The 26406-nt window shown below is 50.4% G+C and overlaps 1 protein-coding gene across 3 annotated transcripts in view; it reads left to right on the top strand.

The window, feature by feature from the left end:
- The first annotated feature begins 584 nt into the window (after window positions 1-584).
- ADCY8 (adenylate cyclase 8) overlaps window positions 585-26406 on the top strand; it is a 156817-nt gene continuing 130995 nt past the window's right edge. Inside the window, exon 1 of one of the 3 annotated variants that reach the window (XM_036031429.1) lies at window positions 585-1862. In XM_036031429.1, the coding sequence (XP_035887322.1) occupies window positions 894-1862 (969 nt within the window). In that variant the 5' untranslated portion in view covers window positions 585-893. The remainder of the gene's footprint in view (window positions 1863-26406) is intronic. The other 2 variants (XM_036031428.1, XM_028533875.2) reach the window with 2 other exon arrangements.

Below are 26406 nucleotides of genomic sequence, written 5' to 3'. Positions count from 1 at the left end.
GAAATGGGAACTGTGAGCTGCGACTAGGAAGCACAGCTGGAAGGCTTGACCTCGTCTCCTTGCAGCGACGGGGACCCTGAGGCCCTCCCCCGGCCCTGAGGGATGCGTCGAGTCGGAGCCTATGCTGCGCTGTCCGTTCTGGCTCAGGAAGTGGGGACAGCCAGAAGTGATGAGCCCAGAAAGGAGCCTCAACACACCCCCTCTTCCAAATTAACTGTTTGGTGACTTGTTAGCTCTAAGGCTACCACCTCTCCAACCCGCCCGCGGGGCACCCCACTCCTCCCCCTTCGCTGCCCCCGCCCCCAGCTCCGCCCCGCCTCCCCATCCCGGCGCAATGGAGTTCTCCGAAGGGCTCGGTTCCAGGCACAGCTGCTAACTTCGCGCCCATCGCCGCCGCCGGTCACCCTAGGCCAGCCCCCCTCAGCCGCCGAGTCGTGGGCGTCCCGAGCCAAGTGCCGCAGCCAGGACCCGCCCGGCGCGCAGCAGAAGCGCGGCGCCCGGGAGCCTCTTGGAGAGCAAAGGCTGCGCCAAGACGCTGAGCGGAGAACCGGCCAAGAAGCCTGAGCCCGGGAAGGGTGCTGCGTGGCTCAGGGCGCTGCAGCTTCTGCGGACAAACAGCCGCCGCTGCCGCGCACCCAAGCTTCGAGGGTTGGAAGGAGGGCGGCGCGCAAGGACGCGGGGGTCTGCGGCGATCTTCCAGGCGCCCTTTGCCCCGGGGCGCACTATGACCTGACTGCAGGGGGCCTCCTGCCCTGGGCTCCTGCGACGCGGCGGCGGCGGGGGACCGAAGGGCTCACCGCCAAGCTCCTACCAAAAAGCCTTTGGGTCTTTAGGAGCCCCCTCCCCCAGCCGCCTCCCTCGGGTTCTGCGCCTCCTCCCTGCGGCCCGGCGCCATGGAGCTCTCGGATGTGCGCTGCCTTAGCGGCAGCGAGGAACTCTACACCATCCACCCGACGCCCCCGGCCGGCGACGGCGGGAGCGGCTCTCGGCCACAGCGGCTGCTGTGGCAGACGGCGGTGCGGCACATTACCGAGCAGCGCTTCATTCACGGGCACCGGGGCAGCGGCGGCGGCGGCGGAGGGAGGAGTGGAGGCTCCGGCAAAGGCTCGGACCCTGCAGGCGGCGGCCCCAACCACCACGCTTCGCAGCTGTCCGGCGACTCGGCGCTGCCTCTCTACTCCCTGGGGCCGGGGGAGAGGGCGCACAGCTCGGGGGGCACCAAAGTCTTCCCGGAGCGCAGCGGGAGCGGCAGCGCCAGCGGCAGCGGGGGAGGGGGCGACCTGGGCTTCCTGCACCTCGACTGCGCCCCAAGCAACTCGGACTTCTTCCTCAGCGGGGGCTATAGCTACCGAGGGGTCATCTTCCCCACCCTGCGCAACTCGTTCAAGTCCCGGGATCTGGAGCGCCTCTACCAGCGCTATTTCCTGGGCCAGAGGCGCAAATCCGAGGTGGTGATGAACGTGCTGGATGTGCTGACCAAACTCACCCTGCTGGTTCTGCACTTGAGCCTGGCCTCGGCCCCCATGGACCCGCTCAAGGGCATTCTGCTGGGCTTCTTCACCGGCATCGAGGTGGTGATCTGCGCCCTGGTGGTGGTCAGGAAGGACACCACCTCTCACACGTACCTGCAGTACAGCGGCGTGGTCACCTGGGTGGCCATGACCACCCAGATCTTGGCCGCAGGCCTTGGCTATGGGCTCCTGGGAGACGGCATCGGCTACGTGCTCTTCACACTTTTCGCCACCTACAGCATGCTGCCGCTGCCGCTCACCTGGGCCATCCTGGCCGGCTTGGGCACCTCGCTGCTGCAGGTGATCCTCCAAGTGGTGATCCCGCGGCTGGCGGTCATTTCCATCAACCAGGTAACGCTTGCCTGCCTTGCTCTCCCCCCTCGCCGCCCCCCACTCCCCTGGGTGATTTAGAAAGAGCTTTCTGAGAGGCAGGTCGCCTACTGGGTCGAGTCCCCTGCCCCAGCTCAGCACCTAGGAGGTGCTGGGTGTCAGTGGGTGATATTTCTCTCTCCTTAGAGATTTGGGAACTAAACGGCGTCTAAAGTTCCTACCAGCCCTGCCCTTATATTCTGCTTCTGTGAGTAATTCTTCTCTGACATCAGCTGAGGAGCTGCCTTCTCTCTGCTCCCCCAGGGTCTGTGGTCCCTGGAGCAGCAGGCAGAAGGGGAGGAGAAGCACCCAATTTAGAAGGTGACCCATTTCTCAACAGCTTTACTCACGGGAGTGACAGCAGGGCGTTGTAAGAGACTCTGGAACTCAGAGCCGGGTTTCTGAGTATCTTGGTGCCACAAACCCTCCGCTCTTGTAGGAACCGACCTTTGCTAAACACATACTGATTGCCGGTGCTGCACCCCTACTTATGTGATCTCATGCAGCCCCTTAGACAGTCCTGTGACACACTTTTATCTGGGAACTCTTTATGGGCTTGGGGACCTAAGAGGACATCTTCTTTTCAGAAGCCAACCCCAATGCTCTGAGTAAGTCACCCTCGGGAATTGCGGCGGGGGTGTCACGGACAAAGAAAGCAAATTTGGCTTCATTGAATAGGGGCGTTTAGATGTGGATGGTTTGAAATATTTAGGTGGAACCTGACTCTTTAGGTCCCTTTCTCCTCCTTTCTTCCCATCGTTCCCCATTAAATATGGATGTGTTTAGGTGAGCGAAGTTCCCATTGTCTGTGAATGGGAAGGTGGCCAGTGCCTCTATTGTTTAAGTTCATTAACAGCAATAGATAATTACTGGGCTGGCGCTTTCTTTGCCAAATATCTGGCTGGTAACAGGAGACCAGGTGCTTCTTGACAAAGCCGAGGGGGTCATGTCAGCCACGGTGTTTTCCCACGGAAGGCCGATGACACGCACCGGGACGGCAGGCTGGCTGCTCAGTGCGGTCTTGCTGTGCGCGGCCTCAGGCTCTGGGCCGCCTCTGCTGTGTCAGAAGCTTAGCGGCGACTCCTGCCTGTGGCCAGCTTTGAGCGGAAGGCTCTGAGAGTGAACTGGTAGAACACCTCTACAAGCTGCTCCTGAGGTTTCAGCGCTGGCACCGAGTGCGCGTGGTTCCCCCACCCTGGACCTTCTGGGGTCCCAGTCGACTCGGGAGCCTCCCTTCTCTGAGGGCTCCGTCTGCACTCGCTCAGGCGGACTTTTGCTGGTTGGCTGCTTTTCCAGTGCTTTCTGAACTCTCCTTGCGTAGAGCAAAGGGCATGTAAAGTGCACGGCTATGGTCATCAGGCGTGAGATGGGCAGGGAGGCCTCAGGTAGTAGGGGGCTGACTGGCTGAACTTTTCCTAACTAAAGACAGGAACGGACGTCTTTATCAAAATTACCAGGGACGTTCAGTGCCCACATGTGATAAAGATTCAACCTGGGATTGCATACAGTTCTAGTTTAACTGTGTTTCTCAGTCCTGTTTGCACATGGATCTGAACTGAGCCCCGTCTAGAGCTCTCACTTTCTTCCAAGCTCCCTCATGCCTTGTAGCTTTTTCGTTACTCAACACCTGGACGTTAACACGTCTTTCTTGGTCCTCTTCCCTTTCCCCCTCACCATCTCTTCTTTTTCCACTCTTTTCCCCGCCTCTCTGTTTTTACTATGAGTTGTTTTCACAATACAGCATAGCTATCTAACTATTTGCAGAAAAATTCATTTATTATAACCTACCGCTTTTCCTACGCTAGCCTTCCTTAGGACACATCACTCAAAGGTTTCACCGAGTCGGTTTGGAATAGTATTCGGAATAACGCATCCTCAGTGGCAAAAGATGAATATCTCCTAAATTCTAAGTATAGAGACACTTTCCTTGCCAAATGAAGCCAGAAAGTAAATTTTGGTTCCATATTTGTTTGATACTCTACTCAAATACTACCAGATGGCAGAAGATTAAAAATAGCCCCCAAATGTCTTCCCACGCCCACCTCATCATAAACAATCCCTCACTGTGAAAACCAAGGTCCTGGTACATGCACACCGAGCTCATTCAGCTTGCCGTTTGGGGAGGAATGGTAGAGGAGCCACAGTTCCTTAAGTTGAGTCACCTGTTTACCTGACTCCGAGGAACGGCCAGAGCGCTATCCTTCCCTGCAGGTGCTGAAAGAACCCTGTGGCTTTGGCTACAAAACGTTTTCCTTTGGCGCCCTCTACAGGTTCAAGTTTCTGTCCCAGATCCTGCAGAGGGATGATGACTGATGAAGGGAAACGGCTTAAAAATTTTTTTTTTCTGTGGTTTTTGAATAGCTACTGTTTAGTTTTCCCTGTTCAGTAATATACAGAGTGGGGCAAAAGTAGCTTTACAGCTGTGAGTATGTGAAACAGAGTTTATTCTTGTGCAATTATTTATGTTATTGTGTTGTTTTCTGCACAAACTGTAAACCTACTTTTGCGCCACCCTATACCAGGTACACTTGAAACCTGCCAACGACCTCGCACAGCAGCTGAAATAAAATTCTAACTCCTCACCACGGCCTCCTCCAGCCTCTGTGAGCTGGTCGCTCCTTCCCTCTCTCTGATTCTCTCTCTTGCTCCTCTTCTCCTCTGGCTCCAAATCCACTGTCCACTTCCCCCCAGGGATCCCAAGCTCTTTCCACTCCTCAGCCTCTGCGCCTGCTGCCTAAAACAGTTTCCCCCGGGTCTTCCCGTGCCTGACACGTTCTCTTTATTTTCAGACTCCTCCCCGGTGCATGATGCGCCTTATTTCCCCCAGAGCACATCTGCCGTCAGAAATGATCACATTTGTTTACCTTTACTGCGTTTCTTTCCCCCGCGCCCCACACCCTCAGAAGGTAAACACCACATCAGGGCAAAGACTACTTTACTACGGTCCCCTCAGCGCACAGCACACACACGACAGCCACTGAGTAAACCAAAGTGTTCAGTGCATGGACAATATTGTAACACATCCAAGGCCCCTGACGTGTTGGCGACGGCTTTGCACACACACATGCAAGTTGTATCTATGTAAGGCAGTCTTTTCCACCTAGATACCTTTGGAGAAATCAAAGCACAATACTAATCCTTTACATTTATACGATATTTAACATGGAACTGAGTGCCTTTACGTACATTCGCACATCGAATGATGACAAAGAGGTGGGATCATCCTTCATTTTCACTTCGGAGAAGAAATGTCCGATTCTTGGAGACGTCAAGGGGATGCCCCAGAGACAGTGGGCCGCCCAGGGGCCAAGAGCAGAACGGAAACCCCAGCTGCAGCGCTGGCGGTTCCCTGGGACCTTGCAGGGGCTGCCCTTTAAGACACACGGGTGCATGAGATGGCCCAAGAGTGAGGAGCACCTGTGTCACTACTCAGGAGAGCCCCAGCCCACCCAGCACACGAATTAACATCTAACGGGGAAAAGGCAAAATGAAATCATGAGAAAATGACGAGACGGCTGCAAAAAGGCTCTTGGTGGCACGCTCCTCGTCTGAGCTCTCGGCTGGACACAAGTGTGTCCACTGAAGGCCGTACACACGGCCGTATCAGCTTTCTCTGCATTCACCTTGATTCCCATTAACAGATTGGCTCACGTGTCACTTAGCATTTTCGGGAAGCAGGACAGGAGAATGAGTACCCAGTCAGAATACCTGAGCAGCGAGCGGTTTCACGCCACTGAACATGCCGTTTCCAGCAGTAATCAATGAGCCGATCATCACCGGCTCCCTCAGTCCAAGCTATGAGAACGCATTTCCCCACTTCCCCTACTGCAGGGACCTGTATCTGCGGCGTGACAGGGTAACAGCCAAGCTGGGAATCTCTGCCGACAGCTTGTATAGAGGAGACAGAGCCCCATGTTTACTTAGATCACCAAGTGCTCTCCACCATGGGTACCAGATGGGCCCTAAACAGGGCTACCCAGGAGATTCCTCGTCATCAGCAAAGGGGTGGTTTATGTTTTCTCCACTCACCCGAGTCATGGACTTCCCAACCAAACAAGGAGATTTGGTCCGGGGCAGATGCGATGGCCCATATGCGTGTATTTACCAGGTCCCAAGTGGCATTGGAAATCCTGAGGAAGCATCAGTGTTTCCAGGGTCAAAGCCCCGCTTAAAGGGCTCTTGTTATGTTCACCCCAACAAGGCTCAGCCACAGGTAACACCACAGCGACTGAAGCCTCATGCATTTCAGGTTAAACCAGCTCTGCGTGCATGACTGAGACCAAGGACACCAGTACCTTTGTCCAGAGTCTTCCTTCAGGCACGGATTGTCCCCTACCTCTCGGATAAGCCATTCACCCTGCGTGCTCAATGCGTCTGTCTGAAAAGTCATTACAAAATGACATTGTGTGCACAACTAAAATATTAACGATGAGGTATTTGCTAGGTGTTTTCACGGGGTAGATACATTCTAAGCACTGCCGCTGTAATGAGCGTTTTCCTCTCTGTTAATTGCCGGTGACAATATTATGAGCTACCCTAACATTTAAAATTCATCCCGTCCTCCTCCTTCAGCTCATTAGCGATAAGATGGTGGAGATCACTTAGTTATTGGAAAACAGAGGCAGCTAAAAGCACCAGAAAGAGAGCGCTGCCCTGTGCTTTCCTCTGGGGCATTCTGAATATTCCAGCTTCTGGCTAATTAGTCTTCTGTAACCTCGTGGTGAGGTAGATAAGCGGAAGCGGGTGGAGTGGAGGTGATTTCTCCAAGATAAGTCTAGGAGCCAAGGCAGCCAGGTAGGCAAGCCCAAGTTCGTTAGTGCTCAAGGTCATGCTGTCAGATTTGAGTTTCCCGTGCAGCATTTTCTTTCCTGGCTTACACACGTCCCATCAAACAGTAGGGACTGGAGCCAAAAAAGTGCTAATTAAATCACGGTCATTACACTTGACTAATAGCAAGAGACTTTTAGCTTATCATTTAGCCTTTTAAAAATCCTTTGGCGGGGGGGGGGGAATACATTTTTTTTTCGTACTGGGTAAGATAGTGGTTTATGGTATGAACAGACGAGAGCCAGGAGAAAAGCAGGATTTGTGTGTGCTTTTAAGTGCATTTCTGATCGTTATCTTTACTTCCCAGTAAAGATAAAGTAACTATAATGGAATTACTGTCTCTTCCCCATCTGTAAAACTTAACATAAGCACATATTGTATGTTCTTTGTTCCTGCTAACTCAAACTGATAAAGGGAATTGTATGGCTACTTAACATGCAACAAATGACATATAATTTAAATCATCCCTATTTGGTCATTGCTATCAAGGTGGAAACTCACTTCAAAACACACAAATATCCGTTAAATGAGTGCACCTCACTAGTTATGGTATGCATTTTTTAAAACCCCAAGTATCTCTGTTCCTTTACATTTTCCTTTGGCCACTCATATAGGCTTAAAAAAAGTAACTGCCTTATCCCAGAATGTCTGAGAAAATGACTTTCAAACACAGATTTGAGTGTCAATCTCCCAAGAGATTCCTCTGAATGCCAAGAAATGGAAATATTCTCTCTTACTTCTGAAAAATACCCGGAGACTATCCTTTTTGGTTTTATCTTTCCCTTCCTTTCCTTTCCTTTCCTCCTCTGAGTTGGGAGTGGATAGAGTAGTCTTTCCCCAGGATAATTTTAATCACTTTTTGAATGACCGGTTAAATCCAGCCATCCTGGCCTGTAGGCGCCTCTGCCCTGCAGTTCTAAAGAGACCTGACGTCTGATTCAGAGAGGGAGTTGTAAAATGATTGCAGGGTGTGTGCTTTGCAAGGCTGAATTATGGATGTGCTTTCCTTCCTATCCGGTAATGGCATCTGACTGGTATCAGTGGGTCGGCGCATAATCGGATGAGAACTGGGAAGACTGGGAGGACTTTCCTTCAGGAGCAGCTGCTGCAGTGTCATGCTAAGTAGGACAAATGCATTAGTCATATTTATACCTTGATGATTGATGGCATTTTAGGAGCTCGTCAAAAATAGGTGAAACCAAGCCAAAGTGGGAAAGATTTTTAAGTGTATCCCAAATTCCATGCTGCTGGCAACATGGAATCAAAGGACACTGCAACAATCATGCTGATGTGACATTTCACTGTTGTCTAAATATTTCTTAGGATGCTAATTTATTCGTTTCACAAGTGAGTCTCTTCCGTTGGCCCTACATGTGTTTATTTTCAGAACATAAGAGACACAGCATCCGTCTCAAACCTTTTCTCTTACCAACAGATGGGCACAATATTGATTCCCCGAGGGCCCGGCAGGTCCAGAATAGGCAGCTGGACAGTGTATCAGTCCACTTGACGTATCGATTTGGAAGCATGTTCTTTGCTTGCTCTGGGCTGGAATTCACGGTAACAGAAACTGAAGGCTGTTGCATTTTCTGTGATCTATCTGTTTACACCTCACTTAGCAAGAGGGTGGGTTCTGAACATAATTTCTCCCCCGGCATTGTCTTGGGGCTTGAGTCTAGGAACGGTGCTGCTTGACCCAGCCAGCCCCAGCGGAGCGGCGGATGCCAGCAGATCCTGCCCCGTGCCTCCCCAGACAGCGTAATTGGATTTACACACTCACATTTTGTCATGTGAGTTTTGTTTATGAAGGACTATTTTAAGAAGTCAGCTCACTTAAGCAGCACTTCAGAAGCCAGCTTTTCTCACTGCAAGGTTTTTTTCACAGTCAGCCCTGCAGGGTAGAGGAAGAATGCAGAGTGGATTAATTAACCGTTGAGGTACCAGACATTCCCAGGGAGGCCTGGCCACATCCCGGTAGGAACAGAAACCATTCTACCAGTAAATGCAACTACGTGACCACCTTCTCAACCAATGAGCTGGGATTATAACTCAGCGTGATGTCAGATAAACCTGCAATGCATTATTCCGTTGATAGCTCCGTCTGGACTCTGACTGGGCATGTCTGTGATCTGATTTTTGGATTTCATTTGCCTAGATCATGTATGTAACATGTGCAGTACCTTGCACATTCATTAGTTACTGGGGTTTTCTATCCCTCCTGCCCCACTACCCGAGTTTTTTTTTTTTTTTTGCCTAAACTCTTTGTTCATACCCCCAAGTGTTCCTAAGTCAGGAAACCATAAAATTATTCATGGTGAAGACATGAGCTCGGTGTGAATTTAAGTCACATCGATGTTTTGGGTTTCTGAAAAAATGACAATATCGTTCCAACTACTGTCTCTATAGAAAGTGCTGACCAGCATATAATTTTCATGTCAACCAAGAACTGTTTTTTGAGCCAAGTTGTAAACAACACATCCTTGTCCTGTGGCAGCTGGTTTTCCAGTTGACTGGAGTAAACCATTTCAGAGTATTTCCTTCTGCCTGTGTGTGTGACTGTGTGTGTGTGTCAGAGAGAAAGAGAGAGATTACATGCTGAATACTCACGATTGCTTATCAACTAGAGATAACTAAGGATTAGGGAATGCATAAGCAAACGACAGGTATTTGTTTAACTCAGAACGTGGGAAAAAGAAATGCAGCATAAGCAATTTAACAGAACAGGAAAACCAACGAAAGGGAGGAACTCGGAGAGGCCTGGGGATGGACAGAAGGGATCTGGAAGAGATGGGGCGGGTGTCCTCAAATCTGCGGGGGTGCTGCCATGAGGGAGACAGGCCAGTTATTGTTTGTGTGTCCCCTGGAACAGAATAAGGACCAATGGGTGGTCGCTAGAGCACCCAAGATTTGGGTTCATCCAAAGCTGAGGCTCTGTAACAAACAGACCTGCCCAAGGGGTTGCTTCCCGACTCGATGAGCTCCCTGACAAGGGCTCTTCAAGGAGACGCTGTGACAGGATGTCCAGACTTTGGTGTCTCTGGGCCACGCTGGAAGAAGAGTTGTCTCGGGCCCCACATTCAATACACTGTGACACATAATAATCACAAAAAATCTCATAATGTTTTAAGTAAATTTACGGTTTGGTGTTGGGCTGCATTCACAGCCGCCATCCCGAGCCCAGTGCGGCCGGAGGGCCGCAGGTTGGACACCCCTGCCAGCGATCCACAGGGACGGCCTAAAGGAGATTTCATGCAGGGAGGGCTCTTCCTCAAATTCAGCTGAAAGCCACTGGCTGCATCTCCAAGCCTCCACGGCCACCTTGCAGGGGAGCAAATGGAGAGGGCCAAGAACAAGAGGCCGAGATGGCCAAGAGTCTCTTGACAGCTGAGTCAGCGGCCCTATCAGAGCCTCCCCTGGAATTCCTGTCCAACAGTGCCGCTTATATTTGGGGGACCAGAATCCTGACACCAGGCCATGCCATCAGGAAGAGAGGATGACAAAAATAGGTTGGATCGCGCCGCCCACAGAAACCCGGGATGGCATTAGGAAGAAGGGGAGAATGAGGCTGGCTGAGAAGGTCTATTAGTCAACAGATGTGTGTTGGCTGCTCGTGGGACACCAGGTTCTGTGTCCTGCACAGCCGAGGGCTGTTGTGGTGATGAGGCCGATACTTGAGGGACTGAAGGAGGGAGTGTGTGACTCGGGTGCAGAGGGGCCAGGTGTGTACCTGGCTCTTTGAATGCTTCTGGAATACAGCATTCAGAAAATATTTTATGTCAAGGCAAGTGTTGGGCTGCTTTTAGCACAGATCTCTAAAGCATGAAAACTCAAAGCTGCAGTAGATTTTTTTTTTTTAAGAAAGATCAGACTCCAAAAGATACTGTAAACAGGCATGGACTTGCCTTTCTAGCGAAGAATGTGAAAGTACTCCAGGGAAGACCTAAGGTGTCAGTTGTGTATCCATCACCTCATCACAAACCGACTGCACCCCAGTCCTGATAGCTAGGTCACATGGTGTGCAGGGGCACCTGCCTCGTGTTGGCGAAGCACAGGCTGGCTGGCAGTTCTGAGCATGCCCCGTCGTGCTGCCTTCACAGGGACCCCGGCTAAAAACTGAGTTGCTTGACTTGGAGCCCCGGCAACCCATCCCCGCACGAGGGAGGACAGACGCAGTGCTTGGACAAGACTCCAGTCCCTCTCGGTGCCACACTGCCACACGCTGCTTTCCCCCATTCAGAGAAATGTCATACTGCTCCCCTGTGCCCACCAGGCTACGGGCCCCTTGAGGTCAAGGGTTTTGCATTGCTCATTGTTGTGTCCCTAGTACCTGGTGTAGCAAGCACCTGGCCCGTGGGGAGTTCTCAACACCGTACTTTTAAATGAATGAATACTACGTGACTGTCTCCTTCCCCCCTGACTGCCCCCGAGGCACACAGTCACGTGGTCGTCAACGGGAAGTGAAACGTGAGTGAGAGGACAGAGGTCAGTTTCTCTGGTCCATGCGGGCAGGAGCGCACCGAGAGCTGCCCCAGGAAGTGCTTGGGGCTGAAAGCCACACGCAGAGCTTTGGCTCCACATGTGTTAAAGGAGTCATCATGGATAACACGAAGAAAATATCAAGTGATTACTCGGATTATTCAAGTCAAAAAAAGAAGACGAAAATAAAAAATAAAGGGGAAAAATATGGACCTAGATTATTCATAGGTATTTGCCCATTGCTGAAAGTTTTAAAGAGATCCAGCCCATCCATCCAAACTAGACTCCAAGTACTGGAGCAGGGCTCACCCTCTCACTGGCTTCAGCCCTCTGGCTCTGAATCCCACCACCACCGCACTCCACACCGCTTTGCTCCGGGGTATACCCAACGTGGCTTCTTGGACCTGACCTCTCTGTGGCGCCCCCTTCCGGTTGCCAGCGGATGTTCACCTTCTGGCTTCACACGCCTACAGCCGTGGGCAAGCGTTGCCCCCACCTTCCCACTTGACTCCTGGCACCGCACAGCAGCCAGGCTGGTCTGCCGCACTCCCGAGAGGAAGACATTCAGCAGAACGCGCTGACTTTGCTGAGCGCGGTGACCGGATGATCGCTGCGTCCACGGTTGCCTACAGCTGAAAACCGATCACGGAAAGGCCGGTTGGCACCGTAACAGGACCAGTCCGTCTGTACGCTGCCTAAAAGCCAAACGAGGCCTGATTTTGGATGTGGGAACCTGATGCGGTTAACTAAAGCAGACTCCAGGAAGCCCAAAACGACGGCACCAGTCCTTCTGTTTTCAGTTTTGTGAATCATTTTTCCACTTCCTTCGTTTTTCTACCATCGGCTCAAGAAACAGAATCAAAATCAATAAGGACAAACTGTTTCCTTCTAAATTCAAAGTCACACTCCCCCTATACTTGGGTGAACCTTCCTAGCCTATGGGTGGTGGGCAGCTCACCTAAGAATAAGTTCATGGCCCCAGACGGTCAACATCAAGTGCACAGGATCCCTCCTCTCTTCATGAGAAACATACGAATCGAGGTAAGCGCTTTGGAGCCAGGTGACAGGGAACCCTGAACTCCCACGCACAGGAGACGAAGTGCCTCCTCAAACCGCGCCCCGCGCTCCCCTCCCCCCAGCCCTGGCCCGCGTTTACGTTGCAAAGGAAGCCGCTGGCTTGAACTCAGATGAGGTCATATGCAAAGCCCTGAAGGAGGAAGGGGGGTGGTCAGGTAGGATTGGAATGAGGGTTTCCTTACTTGTTCCTGTTGCTAACCCATGTGCTCCCTGAGGACAGGCACTGTCCTCTTTGTGTGTCCCTGGCATCGACTCGGGCACATCACGGGGGACGCTCGCAGAAGAGCCTCCCTGAGTAAACGCCAGCACAGTCACCTTAGCACCCACGCTGCCGCTTCCCTTTTCAGAGCGAGGGCGCTGAGCTCGTGGCAGTTACATCATTCCCTTTTGGTCCTACGGCTCGTAAAGGATTCTCAGCCACGTCTGTCTCGTTTCAAAGCTGCCCCTCAGTTTGATGGTCCTTGAAGGCTGCTTTATGTCAATTAACGCTGCTAGTTTCAGAAGCAATGCGTTAAAAGGAATGAAGAAGGAGAAAAATGAAATTAGTATTCCGAACGGTGGCAATGCTGATGATTACATTACTGCTTCGTGGAGCCGGGGGCAGCACAGGTGGCTGAAAATAGCACCTCGTCCTCACACGGAAGGACCGACCTCGGATTTTACCTCCAAGACCACGCAACTCTCTGTGCAGACCACTCAACCTGCGGTGGCCTCGAGGGGAATTCCTCACTGCTCGAAAATTCTATCACTGTGAAATGACTCTTGAGGTTCCTCAGGCTCTAAGATGTTTTCATTCCCTTGAGTTACAATGAATGGGAACGTGGGGATGTGTGTGTTTTCCTGGTGGGTTTGTCTCCTTACATCGGCTAATGACAAATCTCATAGCAAACATGGAACTTGCTGAGGTCTGTGACCTCTGAAAAGGAAGACAAAACAGAAATAATGATGCAGCGAATGCCAAGAGAATTCTGTCTTTGATTGTATTTAATATTTAATTCCTCCTAGTGGTTTAATTACCTCGGACACCGCGAGTTGTAAAATTGTGTGCCATTTCGCTCAGCTGATTTGTTTGCAAGGAAATAGCGACTGAGATATTTAATTGACAGACAGTCTCTTTCTTCTGAATATTTAATTATGACTCTGTGGCGCTTGTCAGAATCGCCTATCTGGCTTTTTCCTAATGTGCGTGGCAGCTGTGATCCACAAGCCATTTTCTGCCAGTGTTACCCAGAAGTGGCTGAGCTGGGCACTCATGCAGCCCGAGGGTCCCCGACTGGGAGGCTGGCTTTTGTGGCTTCCTCTTCGTCGTCTGCAGACCCCAGGAAACAGACACCGCGGCCCCCAGGAACTCCCTTAGGCCTGCCGTACATTAGTCATTCCGTCTATAACAAGACGCTGTCGGAACCTCACCATTTATAAATATTAAAGGAGCTGATGAATGTGGAAGAGTTTTGAACCGACACCAGGAGCCAAGCTGTGGGCAGCGGTAGCGTTGTTTCTGAAACGCACGTGGGTCTGATGTGGCCACACAGCGGGCGGCTGCCTTGCTCTGCCATTGGGGTGGGAGTCTGCCAGAGGCAGGTGGGCCGTCCACGGGCCGGCCACCCCAGCAAAAGGTGAAGCGGGAAGGCCCTGACGCTTTTGAGACTAACAGCCATTGCACATTGCACACTGCAGGCGGAGACTGCTCCTTGGGAGGAGACGGTGCCCCCCAACTTTCAGGCTACCCATCGCTTCTGTGTTCCCTTCATGCACAGAAACGTGGGTCCTTAGGAATCAGCCCATAGTCATGCATCTAGAACGCTCTTCTATGGAAGAGAAGCCATTTTGCCCTAAATGCTCACACGTCACCCTACAGCTGGCCACAGTGGAGTCTTTCCTTAAGCAAAGTTCTTCCTGACTTGTGGATGGTGGGGACAAATTCTCATTTGCTGTCCTGCAAAAACAGACCTTGGTTCAAGGCACTTTAGTTGTAAAAAAAAAAGTTGAAAAGATCATCTTAAAAGCTAGTTAATAAATTTCATTTTTTTCAAGCTGATTCATCAGGGAGTTCTGCCTTTTTCCACCCACCGGACCCCACTTAGCTTTCTTCCTGTCTGGTGAGCAGAGGCGACGGCACCTGAACCAGGCAGCACCCGCACCAGCCGTCTGGGCCAGGGGCGGGCCTTGGGGGTGGAAGCCACACAGCAGGATGGTGGGCCACAGAGAAATAAGAATCCTAGGACCCTGAGAATACTGCGAAGTTACCATGCAAGCCTTGGACTGCTCGATAATTTTTATGTGACGTAAACTAGGCTCCAAATGTGTTTAGTCCACTGTTATTTTCGTTCTCCATTACCAACTTCCAAATGCAATTTCTAATCAATACTGGCTGCAAAATGTATTCATGGTGCATTGCCCAATAAATTAACATTGACTGCTCCTTGAGATAACATTGCAACTCCTCTCCTGTACTTAATGATCTAATCATCTAAGACAAACAATGCCATTTTCATTTTGTGGTTCATTTATTTATTTATTTATTTTTGCTCTACACTTGAGATTCGGGGACCAGAAAGACCTGCCTCAGATGTTGTTTCATCTGATGTATAATTTATAGCACTAGAGTAAATGCCAGGCAGTTATTATGGCTGGAGAAGGTCTGTGGGACTCCTTCCCAAAGGAAGCGACAGGCACCTTCCTATTTATAACTCTTTGAAATTGTACCACGCCCCGTGGGACTGAGAAGTCATTCCTGGAGGTGCTCAGGAGAAGCCAGATGCCCTCATCGGGGATTTGGGGCAAAGGGGAAGAAGGGGTTGAACTTAATGACTTCTAAAAGTCCTTCTGATTTGAAGCTTACAGCTCTGTGACTCTTGACATTATGAATGATTGCTTAGATGCAGGATAATTGAATTCCAAAAAGGAGAGCAGTTCAAGAAACCTCCTAAGTCTCCGAAAGGAGTGCTGGACATGGTCCCCCTCCCCTTGCCCTCATCCTGGGCCTTGAGCTCGGTGAGCCCAGGAAGCTCTATTCATCCCCGCCGTTGCCCAAGCCAGGGAGCCCAGCAGTGCCCCTGTCGCTTCTCCTTCTCTCAGTCCTCCTGGCCAATTAATTGCAAGTTCCTGACAAATTTGCCTCCTGAATATCCCCACAACGCTCCACCTTTGTCTCTGCTCCTGCCTCTTTGGTGCAGGAGACGCTGTTCCCCATCTGAATCGCAGTAGCCTTCCTGCGTCCACTTTCGACCTTCCCAGTCTGCTGTTCACAGTATCACCAGGGGGGTGTTTTCCTTATGATGAGGAATTAGGACCTACCAGTAAATGTAGCTGACATTGCTTCTCATAACAAAGATGGAACTCCCTCCTGGGACCCACCTTTTGAATCTCACCTGTGTCTCTCTCCGGTGGGGCCATTCTTCGTCTCTCTCTGTCTCAGTCCCAAAGTCACAATGACCTACATTCAGATGCTTGAAAGACCCATGGCCTTTTCTGCCTCTGAGCTGTCTGACTCTCCCTCCCTCCTCTGCCGGAGGTGCTCTCCCTCAGTTTCAGCTCGAGAAAACCTTCTCGGGGAATCTTCCTCTGCCCTTGCTTGGGTCCCAACTTATGCCCATTCTTAAATCTCCCCTACTTCTCGCAGAAAATGTATACCAGTGTGTGTGTGTGTGTGTGTGTGTGTGTGTGTGTTGTGGTTCTGTGTCTTTCCTACCTGATAATGAGTGCAATGAAAATAGGGAATGGGTCTGATTTGCTTGCTCACCACGATATTCTCAGCATCACAGTATTTGATAAATACGTACTCATGATTGAGAGAGGGAAGAAAGGAAGGGGAGAGGGAGGGAGGGAGGGAACCACCCAGGGCTGGTATTCAGGGCCAGGTGGTAGTTGTGGCTCCTTTAGAGGATGTGTGACAGACAGTAGCCTTTTAATGTCTAAGAAGGTGAGACAAACTTGGGTTGGACCAGGGTTCAGGTTACTGCTTTCACCAGACTTCTGGCCTCTTTCTCTCTGGCTCAAATCCTGGGTAAGGCTAAAAATTGCAGTGCCAGCTGCCGAACAGGCATCGTACCAAGAGGAGACAACCTAATGGATCTGCCAATTTGTAACTCCAGTGATCCTACACGAAATCCTTATGCCAGTGTGATGGTTTTCCTTTGTTCTGGTAAAAAAAAAATATATATATATACTCATGGCTTCCATAGTATTTAATAGATGGTATCATTAGAGAGGAGAACACCAATTTCATTAAACATAGTTACTCTTACTGCTTCTTGGAATGACTCTTGGTAAAGCTGAGTTATCAAATAAACATATAGAATCTGTTGACCTCATAAAGAGGAAGTTGACACAAGTGTTGAATTAGATAGATAGATAGATAGATGATAGATAGATAGATGATAGATAGATGATAGATAGATGATAGATAGATAGATGATAGATAGATGATAGATGATAGATAGATGATAGATGATAGATAGATGATAGATAGATAGATGATAGATCAGACTGAGATAGATATGCCATTGTCAGGGATTTGGGGCAAAAGGGAAGGGGTTGGACTTAATGAGTTACAATTCCTTCTAATTTGAAGCTTATAGCTCTGTGACTCTTGACATTATAAATAATTGCTTAGATGCAGAATAATTGAATTCTAAAAAGGAGAGGAATTCAACAAACCTCCTCAGTCTCAGAAAGGAGTGCCGGTCCCCATAGATACACATGACTGAGTAGGGTTTTTGAGTCCTGCTCTCATTCATGTGTCCACTCAATTTTGGGACTGGTTCTGGGAGGAATAATGAATAACATAAAAAGTAGGACATATTCAATAAATTAATATGCTTCATCTACACATTTCCCATCAAATTTCAACCCTAATTTTGTTTGAATACCTCAATGGCAGGGAGCTCACTTCATCCCAAGCAGTTCTTTGCCTTTTCTGTGACGACAGAGTGTGTGGTGTCGGCAGGAGAGGCCGCTGCCGTCTTTGCATGTACAAAAGGCCATCACTGCCTAAGGCACCCAGTTCACCACTTTTGTTCAGGTCAACTTGACCATGATTTTCATCACCACTGCCACCCCCTTTCTCCTCCCTTTGCATCATCCCCGTATGAGTTCCTGGTGGCTCTGAAGTTTATGGAGGTAGGAAGAAGGTGTCATTCATTCTGACTGGAGACACTGAGAAAGACGTCACCGTGGAGGTGGCGGGCAAACTGGGAATTCCAGGCTGAGACTCAGAGATACCAACAGAAGGGCGTGATTATAAGGTTAGACCTCCATTGCTAGAAGAGGAGATGCCCACGTGCATGTCCTTCGCTCTAACCTCCCGCAAACATACACTCTTACCTGTCCTCCCCAAGAGGAGAAGAAGGTGCTTTGGCCAAATGAATGAGGATGGGTGCTCCAGAGTCAGAGTGTCTGGGTTTGGACCCAGATCGTGCCCCTTGTTAGCTCACAACCTGACAAGGTCCTTACTCTGTGAGCCTCCGTTCCCTCCTCTGTAAAGTGGGGACAGTTACAGCCCCAGGTGTAAGGGTGGAGTGAGCACTAACAGAGACGATTCAGGCAAAGTGCTGGAACGGTGCCTAGCGCATAAGTGTTACCTGTTATTATGCAGCTGGTAGTGGAAGCGCCATGGAGGCAGAGACCCCCATTCCCTGACTTTGCTGCTGTCTCTCCGGCCCCTAGACTGGAGCCTGGCACATCAGTAGTGCTCCCTGAGTAATTACTGAGTGAATGAGCAGAGCTTCCGGGGAGAGGAGCTTGGCCAAAGTGAAGAAGTTGGCAGCAGGTTCAAGCCAAGGCAGTGGCCAATAGCCTGATTAATGAGAGTGTGTGCCTTTGGTGTTTCCAAATGATCTGGTGGAAAGCTGAAAGAATATGTTTGATATAAACATCATTTCTCCAAAGTGGTGTATTTGACCAAAAGGAAAAGGAAAAGAACAACTTCTCTGTCTGTGAGTGTTCTCTTTGACCTTTAAAAGAAATAACAGCTAATGCAGACAATATTGGAATGCCACTGAGTCACTGTATTGATGAAGTGTTCGAGGAGAACATGTATTTCAAAGCCCACTTCCTCCCCTTGAACCAACACTTACCCTGAATGACCCACTCAGAGAGCACGCATACAAAAAAGAAAAAAAATGCTTGAGGTTTGTAATGCAATTTATGTTTTTAGTTTTCTGGCATTTAATGTACCGAGTGGTATAATAACCTGATTTTAGAGTGCAAATCCCTAGCCGTGCTGCTTGTCTGACCAGGAAGCGTGGCCCCGAAAGGTTTCTTGCCCTCCAAACACTGGCAGGCAGTGGTCCTGAGCTGAGCATTTCCTAGTGGGATTCCTTTTCCTCTTACTTGGCCAACTTCTCTGTCACCATTTCTAAAACTCCGAAGAGCAAGAGAGATGAACGGTTATCAGGCGATGACTGCTAATTGGCTCCTCCACCTGATCCTGGTGGAGAGTGGAAACAGATGCCCTGTTGGTGGTCTCCAGTGAGAACAGCGCCCCCTGGCGGCTGCCCCCACAGTCCCCAGGAGAGGGGGCACCTCCTCCAGCCCACCCAGCGCCTGCTCCCTGGCTTCCCAGCATTCCCCTTCCCAGATCATCAAGGGAGTTATGCAAACGATATTTTCTGTATTTTCTGAAGTTCAAAAGCCAACATAACTGTCCACAGAAACACTCGGGGTGGGCGCAAGGAATCCCCATCCGAGGGTCTCCAGTCCTTTGGCTTCGCTTTCTAGAATCACAGGCATTCCAAGTTCGAAGGGATGCTCAAAGCCACCAAAGGCTGCTGTCTGTCTCCAGTGTCCTGGATGGGGGCAGGACAGTGACTCTCACGGCTAACGAACTTTAGAAGGAATCAGGAAGTAGCTTACATACCAATTGTGTGTCCTGCCAGTTCTAGCTTTTGGGAGGACAGCTTCGGAGCTGCATATAAGTCAGCAAGCCAGCCCCTCTTCTGCTTCAAACCCAGCGTGACTCCCCTTTTCGTCAAGCTGGTGTCCCTGCCACGGCCCACAAGCTCCACCTCTGCCCTTCTGCCTTCCTCCTCCCTGGCTCCCGCCGCTCTCTCCAGTGCTCACTCTGCTCCAGCTCACTCTCTCCTAGAGACCCTTGGAGCACCCGCTCCCGGCCTTACCACGAGCCGTTGCCTACCCCCGGGATGTCCCTCACCCAGAGACCCACATGCTTCACCCTCCATCTGGCTGCCACGTTCTCCATGAGAGCATGCACCCTGAAGTTCTGATTTCCATTTGTGACCTCTCTCCCACATGGCATCACCCCCCATTCCTCCTCCCTTGACCTTGCTCTACTTTTTAAAACACCACTTTTACCTCCTACCATCCCCAATAAGGCGCTTAGCTGTAGTGCCAGCGAGGCAGGCGCACAGACAGAAAAGCTGTGTCTGTTTTTCAGCAGAGTGTCCCCGGCATGGAGGACAGGGCCTGGCATGTCATAGGTCTCAGGAGAGAGTCGTGCGTGATGACAGAAGGAATGAATTTCCATCAGTAACTGGGTCGTGATGTGTGTCCTCCTTCTCAGGCGAACACAGGCTTCTCACCCAGGTGTTGGGATTAAAAACAGAGGCTTCAGGAGAGAGGCCGCACATTTGGAATCAGCGGCCTTGGATGAGTGTTTCGGGCCCGGGCCCTGCCCCCTGGCCCCGCCCCCTGGCCGTGCGTGTACATGAGTCTTCTCACCTCTCGAGCCTCACGTTTCTCAACTGAAAGTGGGTGTCATCACCCCCATTCTGACTGGTTATTGTTAGGAATGAAATATTCTTTCTAAAGCACCAGGCACCTAGGAGAAAATTAATCAATCTATTATCTCTGCAATGGTAACAGCTGGATAAAGCTATATGTTAGGAAGTGTTTAAAGACCAAATAGCCAACATTACAGAGAGGATGCTATGTGAACCTGAAGTGAGTTTTTACGGTCCCTGTGAAGTGGATTAGCTCATATCGTATCCATCATCTGTTCAATTTTTGCCTTTTCCTTCAGCAGGGCGATTGCTGTGAATGTGTCCTGATAATGGAATATATAGTTTCCACTATTTCTTTGGACACCTGCATGGTGTGCTCACCTTTCTGGGGCCTCTGCTCAAATATAACCGTATCCGAGACGCCTTCCCCGGCTGCCCCTGAAGGAGGCAGCTCCCGCCTCCTCCCATTGCTTTCTTCTCTCAGTCAGCTACGTGTTTCTCCACGGCACTTCTCGCCAGTGCACAGGAGATGCTATAATTTTTTTTTACTTATTTGTTTATGGCCGGTGTCTCCATAGGGTGAAAGAGGGATTAGTCTGTTTGCCAGCTGACATGGGGTCAGAGCTGTGCACTTACTGATTTGCAGTGACTGCTCTTTACTGAGCAATTGCCCGGGAATATAGTTCGAAGGCTCACACACATGGCCCGTGTGTCGCCCAGCAGTACGCACTGCAGGTAGGATGCCCACATGCCGCGGTGTGTCCAGGACACCCCAGATTTATGCCGTCTCCTTTCACTGCCAAGAGCGTCCTAGTTTGCAAAGTAACGGCGTTCTCACAATAGCTATGGAGTCCAGAAGAATTAAGTACGACACAAAATTCCTCATTAAAGGACTGTATCATCTAGATAAAGAGAAAGAAATCGCTATTGATAGTAACAGCAAACATGTATTGCATGCTCATCGTACGCCAAGGGCTCCGTGTAATTACCTCTCTCACACACAGCCACCCAGGACGCAGGTCCAGCGATTACCCGCATTTAACAAGGAGGCGTGGGAGGCTTAGAGAGGAGGAGTCCGTGTCTCCCCTTCCCACAACTACTTACAGGCAGAGCTTCCTGAGTTTTTAGAATTATTTTAATCCCACGTAGCTCCCTGAGCAGAACATTCCCTTAAACATACTGTGGGATAAAATTCCTTGTGCTGAGTTGAGAAGAAAGAATCCCAGGAGCAGACCTTCGCGCCACTGGGTCAGAGTCCCGGGGTGGACTTTTCCATTTGTTAACACGCTTCATCTTACGGCCTGTCCTGGCAGGTTCACTGCCCCACTGATGAAAATCGGGCGAAGTAGACTGAGCTGTGTTCAGTGGTGGGATTAGGACATAAATCTAAAATAAGCAAATTTATGAAAAAAAAAAAATGGTGAACAGGATGGTTTTAGGCATGAGTCACCGTGGGCTAGAGACATCTTATGTTCCTGGCTTCTGTTATATTTTTATACGTAATGTGTCACAAAGTGGATCTAGCTCAGCACTGCAGACCCAAACACACTGCGCTTACTCAGAACCACCGTGTACTTGCACTTTAGAGGAACACTTTATTGGAGTCAAACATTACATTAATACGCTGGGAAGAGAAAGAATAAACTGAGCCCTTGTTGACACATTAGCTCACGTTTGTTGCCTACTACAACCAGGTGTAGGCCAAGGTTTGCCTACTGATGAACTGCCACTTTCAACCAGCTCTACCCTCTGGTCCTCGTCCGAGGAAGGAGTGCTAGGGGGACCACTCTGCCCTCCAGACCTGAAAACGCACCGTTGAGAAACTTCACAAAGTTATTCCATATGGAGCTGACTGTATCTCTTTAGATGGACCATTTGAATTGGGCTACTCAGGTTGGACCTAAGGAACGCTTTGTTTTTTTTAAACCTTTCTTAGGTCCATGGGATATTCCTTTGTAACAATACACACCTTTTTTTTTGTAAGTAAAACAGAAGATAACGTGGGCTTCCTTGGGGAAGTCAGGACCAAGAGCTCAGTGAGTTGGGAGAACACTGCAGTTTTGCTGTACTTAGCCAGCTCCAAACTGCTGCTCTCTGACAGAACACGAGCTCTTAGGACGGCGCTATTTTCAGCTCCTAACTAATGATGATGAATCAAATGGTTTCTCCAAACCCAAGACCCAATCAAATTCGCCATAGTAACCATGGCATTATAGGACACCTCCTTCATGCTCCCACCAGAAACTTCCGCAGGAGCTGCTGCCACCACCTCCCTGACACAGCCATCTGCCGTGTAGCGAGGAGGAGGAGGTGGGGGGGGACGCCGGTGAGAAGGCAGTTCTGATTTGTGCAAACCACTGGGAGAACGGAGTCTCGGGGCAGAGATCTATGGGTAGAAAATCATTTCCTGTGGTTTTCACCCTAACCCAGCAGTGGTTCGGCCCAAGAGTACCCAGGTGGAGCAAGACTAGAGCTTTAACAAGGAGCCCTCCCCCCTTGTACACACTGCAGGGTCCCCCTCCCTGGAAGAACTGTCGCCCGCCTCTTTTCTCAGCCAGCTCCTCCTCTTCAGGGTTCATTGAACTATTTCACACCCAGAGAGGTTTCCCTTGAACGACTTGATCTACATGAAAGTCCCCACCGGCTGCCCCATCAATGAGGAAGGGAACTGGGATATCCTATTTGCCACTGGACTCTAAATCTAAGTGCGTAGGTCCTGTTTGGGGCTCAGTAAGTATTTACAAAATGAACAAAGAAAGGATGAAACTACTTATGAGATAGTTATCATTGTCATCTATCTGGGGGTCCGGATGGTACAAACGCAATTCATTAATTGAAATCATTTGCTCAACAAATACTGGGGGCTGACTACATTAGTAAGGTTCCGTCCTCCCAGAGTCTGAGAGGGAGAGCGGTGTGAGGAAGCCTGCTAGGGAATGCTGCTGGGATCAGCGCCCGTGGGAAGGGCAAAAGTGGACATGAACAAAGGGACAGGTTGGGCTGTGATGCCCTTTCAGCAGAAAGCTGTGCGCGCCGTGGGGAGTCCTGCAGCGGGGGTGAACGTCCTGACATATCCGAGCTGGAGTTACGAGCATTTACACTTCCACGTAGAATAGAGCGTGACCTTCCACGACCTTCGGCGAGAAGGACTCTCTTCAGCTCCTCGGAGGAGGCTGAGAGCTGAGGGCTCTGTGCCAGCACCGGTCCTAGGAGAATATTCTCTGGACACATTTAGCGAAGGACGATGTGGTGGCTCAGCCCAGGACCCAGCGCGGCCCACCCCTCGTGCCGCTGGGACCTGCTTCCCCCAGGTTCTAAGAGCGGTTCTTCTAGGTTCCCGAGGGCCTGTCCTTGTTGTGGGCACTTAAAAGGGATAAATGAAAGTCCCCACTACTGCAGCCTGGTCCTGTGTCCCCAACTGGTCTACACTGCCTTCCTTCTCTTTCTCCCACATCCCCCTTGCCCTCAGCCAGCACCTCTGCTGGTCTTGGTAGGTTTACCTGACGGCATGACCCAGAATCTCACCTTTCCGGGGTCTCTACTTCCAGTTCCTATGCCTTTCTCAGGCCAGGGTAGAAGCCTACCTGGAGGGGAACCCTTCCTGTCCACTGGTTTCTCGGCACGAGGAGCCCAGCATGCCATGTTTCGTGGTTACCAGGATTCCCGCTATGTCACCTGGCCCAGGTGTGCAGCCTGGGGGAAGCCGGAAGTCTAAAGCTGCAGGGCCCAGGGCTTCCGGCTCTGTAATCCCAGGCTCCCCAAATAGCTCTTTGGGAGTAGACACCCCCACTACCTGGTTTCCCAGACTGCTGCACTGCACCTACCAGGGATACAAAGGCATGGGGAGGCCTTTGATATAAAATGCATACTGAATTCTGGAGGGCGGGCACCCCCCACTCTTGGACAGCACCAGGGTGCCCCCTCATTCTGGGAGTGGGGTATGCGATGCGCTCATGGAGCCTGCTGTCTCAGGCCCCCCCCACACCCACCTCCGATTCGAAGGACACCCCTGGGGCTGACACGGCACAACGGGAGACGCCCACAGTGTTCTCCCGAAGCCAGACCCTCCTACACACACCTCTCCCCCGAGGCAGAATGAAACTACCGCAGGCTCAGACTGTCACCCCCATGTGCAGACTCCTGAAGCTCAGCCTGGAAGCAGAAGCACCCCGAAAGGCAGCTAACCCAGATCCCCAGCTCTCCTTCACCTCCTGTGGCAGGGATAAGGATGTGGCTGCAGGTGGCAATTCCACCGGCGCCCTGCCTGTGCCCTGACCAGGGGGCCCCTCCCGCGGGGGAGCCATTCACTGGAGCCTCAGGGGCCCTGCAGACTTGCGGCCTCCTTTCTCGCCACATCCATAACACACTGTAGATGCAGTGCCCGACAGGCCCGAGACAAAGAGGGAGGAGAATCGAATCAGTGCCCACTTTGGTCTCCAAAACATATCTGATTTGCCTGCCTGTGAATATTGATGACTTCATTCCCGGCGCAGGGCTGCAAAATGCCCGATATTCTTTCCTGACTGCCGGCCACGTAGGGGACATTAATTCACTTTTTCATTCAACAAACATTTATCATGCACTTGCCATTGCTAACAGCGAGACTCGGGGGGGGGGGGGTGTCATTAAGACTATGGCTCTTCCAACGTCTACTTCCTTTGTTCACATCTGCGTTTTCTGTTATATGTGTCATAATAGGACACGTTGCTGCCTGGGTAAAACCTACGTCACAATCACAGCCTACACTGGGGTTAGCCTTTAAAGCTAGCAACTGAGTCCCCCAAAAATGCTCAAAACAAAAAAGCTAGTGAACAGATGTATCATATCTCAGTAATCCAACAGGGACAAGTTTTCCCACAGTGCCGTCGAGCTCCAGATGAAGTAGCCGGCTTGTGTTGAGGGACCCTGACGTGTGGAGAGGATGAAACTTCGGTCCTGGTGGCACACCCAGGCCAGGGGGGTGGGCACACTACTGGAGGCCACACACCTGAAACAGACTGCTCCTCCTCTTGTCAGCGAGGCCAGCAGGGCTCCTGAGCGGGTAGCATGGCTCAGAGAGCTCAAACTGCTTTACCTCCTTCCTCCTGCCTCCCCTGCATCTCCTCCTCCTCCTCTGCCCCTGCGTCCTCCTCTCCTCTCCCTTCCCCTCCCCACCCCTCCCCTCCCCTCCCCTCTTCTCCTCTCCTCTCTCCTCCTTCTCTTCTTTCCCACCTGAACTTGTAATTAATTAAAATTCACATTAACTAAATGTAAGCATGAGAAAACTCTTCCTGGTTTTCCTGGCACCATCCACATTTTAAACATATTGTCAATGATACCTCAGACGAGGGTTTGATCTCCAAAATATATAAAGAGCTCACACGACTCCGCTCCAGGAAGACCAAAAAAAAAACAACAAAACAACAATTAAAACATGGGCAAAAGACTTGAACAAGTTTTAAAATGAATTTCTGTGTCCTAGGCAAACCAGGGCCGTCGGCCACCTTAATACCACAAGCTAGCTCAGTGATCTTGGGTGACTGCTTAACCTCCGGGAGCCTCACTTTTCTTTTCTGTGAAATGGAGCTAACAAGACCAAGCAGAGTTGCTACTGGATTGTCCACAAAACAGCCCATGCAAAGGCCAAAGCACAGCACCTGGCGCGAGGTTGGGGTGTGCGAACGGGAACCGTCCAGTCCACGAGCAAGGAGCTCGGCAGGTTCCAGGCTGCTACGCACTCCCAGCAGGACTCCAAGCAGCAGTCCCCCTCAGGCGGGAGACCCTCCTGGGACAGTTGTGGCAGCTGTGTTGTCTGTCCATCTCTGAATGCAGCGGAGTAAAAATAAATGTTTCCTGTCTTAAACTACTTGGCACTGACATCACTTCTCTTTAAAGTTGGTGCTGCCACCTGTTCTATTTCTCATATTTAAAAATTTTTTAACTTCGTCATTTGTTGCCTTGACTGTTTTTAAAAGGTTCAATCGCTTTATTTTCTCCTCACCTCCAGTTCTTCCCGCCTTTAGCCTTTAACAGTTTGGCTTCCTCCTTAATGCCAGAGGGTTGTTTTTTTTTTTTTTCAGTCCGTTCTTAAAAAAATCTTATATCCTTGGTCACTTGTGCTTTTAATTCTATTTTTAAAACTCTCTCTTCTTGTTACCTTCTGAAAAGACTGCCTTTTCTTCTTGTTTCCTTTGTCATTTTTCACGACATCATTGATTGAACTTGGGGTTTTTTTGTGTAGGTTTTTCATCGTTTGGGTTTACTGGTCACGGGGTGCCAGCCGAGTTCCGCACACCTGTGTCCTTTTCTCTCTACCTCTTTCTTAGATGTTCATTTAAGTATACTCCTTTGCTTTATGGCTCTGCTATGTTTTAAACTTCCTTGAGAACTATTTATAGCTCCTTCTTCTAATTCAGCATGTACTATTTATAAAGGGCAGGCAGGAAGCACGGTCACAGGGCCGGCAGCTGTGGGGAGAGCCCGCA

This window comes from Phyllostomus discolor, chromosome 7, assembly GCF_004126475.2.
Source record: "Phyllostomus discolor isolate MPI-MPIP mPhyDis1 chromosome 7, mPhyDis1.pri.v3, whole genome shotgun sequence".
Classification (NCBI taxonomy): Eukaryota; Metazoa; Chordata; class Mammalia; order Chiroptera; family Phyllostomidae; genus Phyllostomus; species Phyllostomus discolor.
Note: the sequence above shows the minus strand (reverse complement) of the source record. Positions and strands in the feature narration are given on the sequence as shown.